General features: G+C 29.9%; 1 protein-coding gene across 5 annotated transcripts in view; it reads left to right on the top strand.

The window, feature by feature from the left end:
* Positions 1–11931, top strand: part of LOC127065666 (interleukin-1 receptor accessory protein-like 1-B) — a 195186-nt gene that overhangs the window by 131678 nt on the left and 51577 nt on the right. For all 5 annotated transcript variants that reach the window (XM_050998368.1, XM_050998366.1, XM_050998370.1 and 2 more), the window contains one exon: positions 484–665. In XM_050998368.1, coding sequence (XP_050854325.1) covers positions 484–665 — 182 coding nt within the window. The remainder of the gene's footprint in view (positions 1–483; positions 666–11931) is intronic.

Below are 11931 nucleotides of genomic sequence, written 5' to 3'. Positions count from 1 at the left end.
GTCGGAGTACTTAAAATATCGTTTCAATTGAAGCATTCTAATTCAATAAGACACTACGTATATTTTTCACGATCCATCGATCAATCGATCGATCATTCATAATTATATATGATAATCTAATGAAATCTTAATCCCCGTTAGACGGTGAACTCTCTCTCTCTCTCTCTCTCTCTCTCTCTCTCTCTAATACGATATATCTCAACTTTTCCTACAATTAATCGCTACGATCAAACGAGATAATAATAATAAAGAAAAAAGAAAAATTCCTTCCTTATTAACATACCTAGAATAAATAATTCTAATTGAATATACCAGACACCACGTATATGCATATTACTTAATTTACATATAGGAGAGATTAAATATGAAATATTAAATATATTTGTACCACCTACATCTAAGAATTAATGCACAAAATGATGAATATTATCATGATATATTTTATTCTTTTCTTTATTATTATTTTCTTTTTACATGTTCCAGGTACAAGGATAATAGAGCTTATCCTTGGCCAGGTGGTGAGAGCCATTTCATCCTTTACCCGGAGAGCGCGAATCAAACGATTTACACGCAAGAGGTTAGATCCTCGGATGCTGGACGTTATTCCTGTCAAGCGAGAAACGATACGACGATCTTGGAAGGTGACATCACCCTCACCGTACTCGGTAAGCTCTTCTTTTATTTCCCCTCTTTCCTACCCCTCCCTCCCCGCCCCTACTCTTGCCCCTACTCGTCCCCTTATTCTTCATCATCTTTTTCTTCTTTATATTTCCTTCTCGAAAATCTTAACGTCGTTGCATTCCTTTCTCTTCTCTGTTGTCTTCTTCGCTGTTGTATTTCTCTTTTATTTCATCCGTAGGATCATTTTACATGATAACTCGTCAGAGATAACGACTGGGACGAAAAGTAAATAGAACGAAATGGGACGAACATTTTAATGATGTATATTAAAGAGTTAGTTGTGTGTGTGTGTGTGTGTGTGTGTGTGTGTGTGTGTGTGTGTTTGGTGTGTGAGAGAGAGAGAGAGAGAGAGAAAGGAAGAAATAGGAGTGGCATGTACGAATTAATTGAAATTCGTATTAATCGATAGTTTTGATTTTTGTCCAAGGGTAGATAGTAAATAATATAATTGAATGAAACGAACATTTTAATAATGTATATAATTATAATAAAAGAATTAGTATAAATTAGTATCTCTAATAAAGATAATAGAAATTAATGTTCGTATTAATCGATAGTTTTGATTTTTGTCCAAGGGTAGATAGTAAAAAATATAATTGAATGAAACGAACATTTTAATAATGTTTATAAATATAATAAAAGAATAAATATAAATTGGTATATTTAATAAAGGTAATAAGATAATATAGATAATAAAGAGAATAGAAATTAATGTTGGTATTAATCGATAATTTTGATTTTTGTCCAACGATGGATAATAAACAATATAATAAAATGAAACGAAAATTTTAATATTTATAAATGTAATAAAAGAATTGATATAAATTGGTATATTGAAATAAAAGTAATAAGATGACATAGGTAATAAAGTGAATAGAAATTAATATTATTAAATATTAAATTAAATTAAATATTAATCAATAGTTTGAATTTTTATCGAACGATGGATAATAAACAATAACACTTTTCTTTTCTTTTCTTTTCTTTTTCCTTTTTCTTTTTTAAATGTTATCAAGCTCGCGTTTACTGTAAGTAAATAATGAATTGAATTTTCTTCCTACATATGAAATCCTTTTTTCGCAACAATTTAAATATCGACATCGATTGAATGAATAATACGTACCTTCGAAAAATATGAAAATAAAAAGGGAAAAGGAAGAGAAGTCTGTGTAAAAAGCTTATAAAGTGTTGTAAAAATGTAACGATATACAGATCGATTATTCGAAACTACATATCGACGTACGTTTAATAACTCCATTTTCATGGATAAAAGAACAGAATGATACAGGGGTTGGGGAGGGTGTAACAGGAAAGAGGTAAAAAAAGGAAAGAAGGTAACAAGCCAATTTTCTCTTTCTCTCTTTCTCTCCTTCTTTCTATCTGTCTCTCTCTCTCTCTCTCTCTCTCTCTTTCTCTCTCTCTCTCTCTCTCTCTCTCTCTCTTTCTCTCTCTGACCTCTTTTTTTGTATTGAAAAAAATGAATTTTTGCCGGTGTTACTGGCTCAGCTTCGTAGTATTAGACTTCGCCTGTTTCTGATACGGCTAAAAGCCTCCGGACTTTTTAACTCTCCTAAAGAGAAATATAGATATAAAGTTTTTGTCCGTCGGAGAGGGATGATGTTACGTGGAAAAAAATATAAAAATAAAAATAAAATAAAATAAGGAAGAAGAAAAAAATATTGGGATGCTAGAATCCTGAAAATGGACGCGAGCGAAACGACTATACTATTTTCTGTTTGTTTCTGTCTATCTATCTGTCTCTCTCTCTCTCTCTCTTATTCTTTTCAATAAACCAAAATTCGTAATTTCATATTACATTTTCATAACATTGTTATGTATCTTTTACATTTAAAAGTAGTAGGAAAATAAATGGAATGAAAGAGAAAGAGAAAAAGACAAAAAGAAAGAGAGAGAGAAAGAGAGAGAGGGAGAGAGAGAGAGAGAGAGAGAGAGTTCTTTTTATAATTCTTTTTCATCCTCAGTAATAACAATTATCAAGGTATTCAAGATACTTGTGAAAAAAATTTAACTTCATTTAATCTTTTATCGCTATAACTTGTAATAATCTTGTCAAACGAGTATTTTTTCTTTTCTTTTTTTTTCTCCCTCTTTCTGTCTTCTTTTCTTTTCTTTTTTTTTATTTTTAAAACACGTACACGTTCGCATAAAATTTATAAATCCATGTACTGATAAACAATTGTTATATACAAATTACTTAACACGTTTAAAATTCGAAATCACTTTGACGTTCGTCCGACTCAAATATTTCACACAACAACTAAAAATAATATTGGAACGAAAATGTTATGAAATTCATTTCCAATTAAATTTTTAATACTCCATATTCCTAATCTCAACATCAATATCGAATTATCGATAAGACGAATTGTCATATCGTATTTCTTTTCCTTTTGTTTTTATTATTATTTCGTTTAATATAATACTTGTTTTTCATGGATGTAATTAAACATTATTTACACTTATATAAGTATATCTATATACGTATCTATCTTAAAAAGAAAATTATGTCGTTTTTCTCTATCTATCTAATCTATCTATCTATCTATCTATCTATCTATCTATCTATCTATCTCTCTTAAATACACTTTCTCCGTGATAGTCGAGATATTGCGTAGGCGCAGCCGGTGTATCAAATGACAGAGAGTTGCACGTTTTCACGGGGCAACAGGCATTACCGGTCGCTTCGCGTCATAACTAGGTGTAGCTATAGTCGTATAACTACGTATAATACATATATACATACATACATACGTACATATATATACATGGTACATATACTATAGCAGTACAGCGACCTTACGTAGGTGTAACCGACACACCGCACTTCGTGGAAAAGCGCTCCCACGTGCGCTTCTCGTGCGCAACATCTCGCTTTCGGAGAACGGCCATTTGCCTTTGCGATTATTATTTTATACGATATATATGTATATACATATGTACATATATGTATGTGTGTGTGTATGTACGAACGTACATTATATTATACGTACACGGATCTTTGACCTTTTTTCTTTTCTTTTCTCTTCTTCCTATCTATCTATCTGTCTGTCTTTCTCTCTCTCTCTCTCTCTCTCTCTCTCTCTCTCTCTCTCTCTCTCTTTCTCTTTATTTCTTTTTGTTTTTTTCTATCTTATTCACCTTTCACCTTCCATTCACTGTACAGTACGTGACATTATAAAAGGTGAGTCACGTTAAAGCATTGCAAATTATTGATTTTTATCTTTATTTATCTTTAAATAGCGATCTCGGTTTAATGGAAAACTAATTGATGTGTGTTCCTCTAGTTTCACGATGAATAATATAAAATAGAACATTGTTTATTTTCTTAATAATTAATGTTATCTTTTTATTGCTTTCTCTATTCTTTTTTTTCTTTTTATAAGACATTCCGTACATATACATGTATTATATGCATATATGTAAATATATATTTGAGAAACTACGTATACGTTTTAACAAAATAATATGTAATATCGTATCTGATGCAATAATAAAGTAACAATTCGATATATAATTTCTCGATTTCACTATCGCTTTGATTGTCTAATATACGGTAACATTGAGAAAAAATGAGAAAGAGAAAGAAAATAACGGAAATCTATAATGGCGGTGTAAAAATTTATTTAAGATCTTTTATTGCGGTGGGGTCGTCAAACAAAAAAAAAAGAAAAGATAAAAAAAGAAAAAAATAAAAAAGAAAAGATAAAAGGAAAGGGGAAAAGTATAAAATGAAGTAAAAGTAGCGCAAACAAACAAAAGGAATTTTGCGGTCCATATTGAAAGTACGATAACAGGTTGGTTTCGAATTGGAATGAAAGGTCCAAACCATTTATGGTATTTGTTTGGAACATGGTATCGTTCTATTCGATAATAAACGTGCCGCCATATACCAGCAACATCGCGATGGAATTTCAAGCACGATTAAGCTCGCGAATGATCGTTTCTCTCTCTATCTCGATTTCTCTTCTCTTTCTCTCTCTCTCTCTCCCACCTCTCTATCTCTATCTCGATTTCTCTTCATCTCTCTCTCTCTCTCTCTCTCTGTTCCTCTCTCTCTCTCTCTCTCTGTCTCTCTTTCGATCCTGTTGCTTCATGTGGATTGCCGAACGATAATCGCTCCCAATCTAAATGCAATTTTGCGATCGACCAATTACCAACAGGACGGAATTTGAAAGCATCGTGTTTAGTTTATTCTCGACGTTTCTCTCATAAATGTATGAGTGGACCCTCTCACTTTATATATATCTCTCTCTCTCTCTCTTTCTCTCTCTCGATAGCAATGCATTAATTATTATCTTTTACGAATAACCACTCTCGAGAAACATTTTTATATATCGAACGTTTCGTCGTTTGCATGTATTTCGTTAGCTCTCGATATTTCTAATCAAAAACAATTTTTCAAAACCCGATGGATTAATGTTTAAAAACATATGTAAAAAATATTTTCATCTTTCTCTCTCTTCCTCTCTCCTTTTTTCTTCTTTTTTTATATAACAATAATAATAATAATAATAATAATAATAATAATAATAATAATAATAATAATAATAATAAAAGTAGTAATAATAATAATAATAATAAAGAATAAAATCACGTCACATATTGTATTAATGATAACAACGAAACTCTTGTAGACCGACAACAATGAAACATGATTATGGTTTCTGCGAAATCATTCGATTGTCGTCGTATATATATATACATATATACACGCACGCACATTTTTTTTAATTATTTTTTTTTTCTGTTTTTTTCTTCTTCCTTTCCTCCTTTCGTCCAGTCGACGGAGAATCATTTTTCACGAGAATAAGAAGAGTGTAGTACGAAGAGGCGTTCTCGATACGTAGTTCCGAAAACTCGCGATACGTTTAATATTCATATCGAGAACCCGCTCGTTCGTTCATTCGTTCGTTCGCTCGTTCGCTTATCCTGGCGTGTATATCCATACTCTTCTCCCTCCGATAAAACAACATTTTCCGCGAAGAGAATTCGATTGTCGTTTCTCGGTACTTTTATTTACACCCTCATCGTACGAAGCTTTATCGACGTTGACTTCGTTAAACTCGACGTGCCGTTCGAATTTCCCGCCAACGAAGCATTTTTCTCTTTTTTTTTTCTCTTGTTATTATCTATTTTTTGTCTTATTTTATGTATGTATGTATTTATTCATTTATTTATTTATTTATTTGTTTTGACAAAAATGAATGGGATGAACATTTTAATTGGATTTAGTCTAAATGGTCTTCTAATATTTTTCTTATTTCTTTTTCATTTATTCATTTATTCGTTATGGCGGGAACGAGATAGGTATTTGAATTGGATTTTAAAGTCTATCGATCCTCTTTTAGTATTTTTCTAATTTTTTATTCATTTATTTATTTATTTATTTATTTATTCATTCATTTATTTTTATCATCGTTTCAATCATATTTGATGTTCCGTTTTCTGTTATTTATTTATTTATTTATTTATTTTTTTCAACGAGAATTATAAATTTCATTTATTTGAAAGTCGTTCCGTCTCGTTTATGATGAGACGAGTAAATAGTCAAAGGTTAATCCATTCTGGTTCGATACTGATTCATTTCCAATATTCACATTTAATAATACACCCAGACGATTGGATTTGGCTAAATAGTTTCTCTCTCTCTCTCTCTCATTCTCTCTCATTCTCTCTCTGTGTCCGTAATTATCCTATCTCCGAAGAGAAAATGATCGAAGTGAGGAGAAAATAGAATATAGAGAATTGAAAGATATTACACATCGCCCGTTATAATTAATCTATTATTCCAACTATCTTTTAATTGTTATTATATTAAAGAGTAATATTGTTGATGCATTTTATCGCGTCAGTACTGACGTAGAGGACTCGTCGATTTTACGGTCACGAGTATTGTTCTTATCAGTTTTTACAAAGATATTAAAATCATTGTTTCTTTTTTTGTTTTTTTAAATATCTGTATTAACAAATATAACTATGTCACTTTTACAAATCATAATATGCACATTTATTTATCTCGATGTTATCCGAAACAATTATTCATTCTCATTATTTTTCCTTTCTTTATCTCTTTCCTTCTTCTTTTCCAATAAAAAAAACATAGATATATCCATCTTTCAACAGTATTTTCAAATTATTGTTGGACATATGTGGAGAAAAAAGAAAAGAAAGGAGAAAGAGAAAAAGAAAAAAGAAAACAGATACTATTAAATATATATCGTTCGGTACAACTTAATCGTTTTCTTCTTATCTAATAAGATCAACGATGCCTTTCTTTGTTTTATCGTCAAATCAGAGGAATTTCGTAAAGAGGAGTTTCGTTCTTCCGAATGATCATTTAATTACCAAACATACATACATAAATATATTATACGTACATTCATTCATACATTCTTATATGGTGTATACATATACACATACATACATACATACATACATACATACATACATACATACATACATACATACATACATACATACATACATACATACATTCATACATATATATATATATATATATATATATATATATATATATATGCATACATATATGCATATATACATAGAAACATTCATACATACATACATACATACTTAGATACATAGATACATACATATAAATATAAATAGTATATAAATTCGATGAATACACGTACGTTGGACGTAAAGGTGTGTTAAAAAGGTATCCTCGAGTGCGGAAGGTTACTTTACAAAGCAACCGGTCGTGTCGCGGAAGAAGTACAATCGCACCTTCCAAAGCGTATACGAGCAGAGACTTGCAACGGATTCTCTAACAGCTGGCTCGAACTCTGTCTCTTTCTCTCTCTCTTTCTCTCTCTTTCTGGGCACGTACAAATCGTACGCTCACGTGTGCATCCTGTTGCTGCTGTTGCGCTGCTGCTGCTTTTGCTGCTTTTGCTGCTTTTGCCATAGCATTGCATTGCACTCTGTGTTGCAGTTTGCTCCTTGGTAGTATCGTACCAGTGTGAAAAAGACGGACACGCTCGATCGTATATGTCCCGTTCAATGTACCGTGAAAGAGAGAAAGAGAGAGAGAGAGAGAGAGAGAGAGAGAGAGAGAGAGAGAGAGAGAAATGAAAATATCGAGAATTTCTCGATATCTACGAAAAGTTGCTTTTAGTATCTCTTGAAGTTTATATTTATTATATACAAATTATATTATATGTATATATATATATACACATATGAATATATATATATATATATATATATATATATATATAAATTAATAATATTGAACATATATGTAATTTAATTTAATTAAGAATCCAATAAGTAGATTGATAAAAATGCATTATTATCATTAATTTAATTTTAACTTAGATTTTTTAAGCCACATTAGAAATTATTTTTATTAACTTCAAGACAAAATTCTTAACTAGTTCATTGCGTGTATAATAACGATAATGTAATATTTATTACCTTTTTTAAACTTATAACAGATAAATTGTCGCGAGTTAATCAAATTAAATTGTACATTTTAATTTGATATGTTATCTTGTAACGATATTTGTGAATATATTTTTAATCCAAATTATTAAAAAGTCATCACATAATTTCAACTTTCATTTATATAATAATAATAATAATAATAATAATAATAATAATAATAATAATAATATTTTATCTTTTTTTAACTGATACATTTAGCAAATCAGTAGGAGTAATTAATAAATTTTAATTTACATATTATTTGGTAATTTATGTTCAATTAGAATTTGCAATGAATTTGAATATGCATTTGATTCGTTCGTTCGTTTAATATAACAACATAATGTTCATTAATATTAATTTCTAATTCGTTATTATATAATAAAGTCATCATGAATGGTAATATTATATAGAACGATTCAATTAAATCGAATATACAAGCTCGTAAATCGTCGAGAAGGAGAACAGTAGAGTTCTTGAAGCGTAATCGATATTATCCAAGCTAATTGCATTTCCCATGTGTTGGTTATCTGCATGCTTACGACGTGCTTTTAAAGTAAAACACGTGAGTGTAGGTCAAACAGATAAAGCTTCTATATATCTATATATATGTATATATGTATGTATGTATGTATGTATGTATGTATGTATGTATGTATGTATGTATGTATGTATGTATGTATGTATGTATGTATGTATGTATGTATGTATGTATGTATGTATGTATGTATGTATGTATTAATGATTACAATAATCGTTGCTCATATCATTTTTGCGAAATTTCGAAACGATAAAAAGAAATTATTAGCTCGTGTTAACAGAGTATACTAAAAGAAAATTGAGAAAAAAAGAAAGAAGAAAAAAATTATTTTACAATAAAGAAATTATATATATATTATATTATATTATATTATATTGAAAATAGAATACATATTTATCTGTTACGTTATACATATGATATATAAGCACAAATAAATGAATAGTTAATTTTGAAATATATTTTAATAAAGCGATCAGCTTGTGCTTGCATAATGCGAAGAATTTATATAATCAAATAAATAATTAATGCGTTAGTAATGTTTCCAAATTTATTTTCTTGAATTACGAAATAGACATACGTATATGTTTATTCTATTAACTTTTATTGAAAAAGAAAAAAAAATCGTAATATAATTCTGTAATATATAAATGTACAGACACATCAACTCGAAAAAATTATTTTTCATTTATAGCGATATACTATAATTTACCTGTTAACTTATCTATTATTCTTGAACCTATTCAATTTATCACATTCTGCCTCTCGAACGTTATAAGATCTGTTAAGAAAAACGTCATGGAAAATTCGTGCGAAATATAATAAATCATGTTGACGCGATAAATCGCAAAACAATTTCTCTTAGAGTCTCATACACACGAACACGTTAGATGCGTTCTATAGGGTGTTACCACAAAATCTAAACGACTTAAAGTATCTCTATGTTTTGAAGTTAAATGATGTTAGAATTTAAAAACAAAGAAAAGAAAAGAAAAAGATGAAAGATAAAAGATAAAAGAAAGATAAGAATTAAAAAGAAAAGAATAATTTCATAAATAATCATGTAAAAAATTACGAACGAAAATCTTGAAAGAATACGACAATCGATGGATGATCGATCTATGATCAGATTTATATCGCTCTCATCATTGAAACATATATCATAGTTCTATTAAATTGATTCATAAATAACTAAAATTGTAAATAAATAATTTATAATAACAATAAAACGGCACTTATTTATGAATCAATTGAATAAATATATTTTATAATTAGAATTTGTAATATTTTTGTATGTTTTGCATTGGATTGATTCATAAATAAGTATCACTTTATATTGTAACAAAACTTTTTAACTTATAACTTATTTATGAGTCCAACTCATCCTCTCCCTATGTAAATACACACACACAGAAATATTAAACGATTAATTCATGTTATCGTTTAAAGAAAAATATATATCTAATGTCTACGCACAACACGTCGATACGCGACGAATGAATCATGTTCGTTCGTGGTATATCGATAATCTCATTTTCTCGCGATTCGAGACGAGACAGGGCGAATTAGCGATATCCAGTTTGTAGAAAGATGAGATAATGCCTTTTGAGATAAAGTTAAACTGTCGTCTTGCGGTACTCTAATCTTTACTAGGAAAAACTAGGGTCGACGTTATCGGTGAAACGAATGCTGCCAACACGTTTGTGTCCGTTCTTCGTCTTCGAGTATGTACATTAGTACATATGTATGTATGTACATATATATATACATGCATACATGTATTTTCTATTATACTTTTTCTCTCTCTCTCTCTGTACATCGTTCTTCGTCTTTAAGTACATAAATACATACAAATATACATACGTATATACATACATGTATTTTCTTTTACTCTCTGTCTTTCTCTTTTTTTCTCACTTTTTTCTGTCTCTCTCTCTCTCTCTCTCTCTCTCTCTCTCTCTCTCTCTCTCTCTCTCTCTCTCTCTCTCTCTCTCTCTCTCTCTCTCATATCTCGATCTTCTTGCATCGGTAACTCATCCTCTTAGTCGAAGGTTTAATACCTGGAACATGCGGTACCAAAAGCGATAGGGAACGTTTTCTGGTCAAAGAGACTCGACCTCGACCTTTTCGATCGTTCTTATCTTTCCTCCATTCTTCTCTCTTCCCCTATTGTACTCACGAATTTCTATCGTTTTCTTCCTCTTCCTCTTTCTCTCTCTCTCTCTCTCTCCCTCTCTCTCTATTTCTTTAGAATCCTTTAAATCTGTTTCCATTTAAATGGATAGATATTTAGAATCGTAGGAAATCCTTTTTAGGAAATTTTTCTTCAAGACGAAAATATATTTACTCGTATATATGAGATAATTTCTTGTTACATATCATTTTTCGATAAGAATCATAAAACTGATGGGCTATCGTTTTGTTTCTCTCTCTCTCTCTCTCTCTCTCTCTCTCTCTCTCTCTCTCTTTCTCTCTCTCTCTCTCTCTCTCTCTCTCTCTTATTTCTCCAAATCTTTTAAATTTGTGGATACAAATTTAAATGGATAGATATATTTAGAATCGTTCGAAATTCTTTTCTGGAAATTTTTTTTTTTAAAGAAAATATATTTACTCGTACATATGAGATAATTTGTTGTTACATATCATCTTTCGATAAAAATCATGAAAATAATGGGCTATCGTTTTGTCTCTCTCTCTCTCTCTCTCTCTCTCTCTCTCTCTCTCTCTCTCTCTTTCCTATTTCTAAAAATCCTTTAAATTTATATGCATTTAAATGAATTGATATCTAAGAATCGTTTGAAATACTTTCTAGAAATGTTTTCTTCTATTTTCATTTGTATTATACAATACATTTATGTATAGAATAGATATAGATATCTGATATAGATTCATTGTTGATAAATTTTTCTTTTCGTTAGAATCATAAAAATGTTTTTAGTTATTTTTATGACGATATATTTTAAGAGAAATGATTTGAAAAATTACTTCGAACTTAAAAAATCGAGTCATTTTCACGAAAATCGGGAAAGAGAGAGGGAAAGAGAGAGAGAGAGATAGACAGACAGACAGAGAGAAAGAGAAGGAGAGAAAGAGAGAGGAAGAAAAATAAAGAAAGAAAGAAAGAGATTCGATTTTCTTTCGTACGAAAATCCTTCTTCGATCCTTTCTCGATCGAATCAATCCTCGTGGCTTTATTGGATCTCTTCGAAGGTTCTTTTATCTTCCTGTTCGGAGTTTCA

The sequence above is a fragment of the Vespula vulgaris genome, chromosome 8, assembly GCF_905475345.1.
Source record: "Vespula vulgaris chromosome 8, iyVesVulg1.1, whole genome shotgun sequence".
Taxonomy (NCBI): Eukaryota; Metazoa; Arthropoda; class Insecta; order Hymenoptera; family Vespidae; genus Vespula; species Vespula vulgaris.
This window is presented reverse-complemented; position numbering and strand designations above follow the sequence as displayed.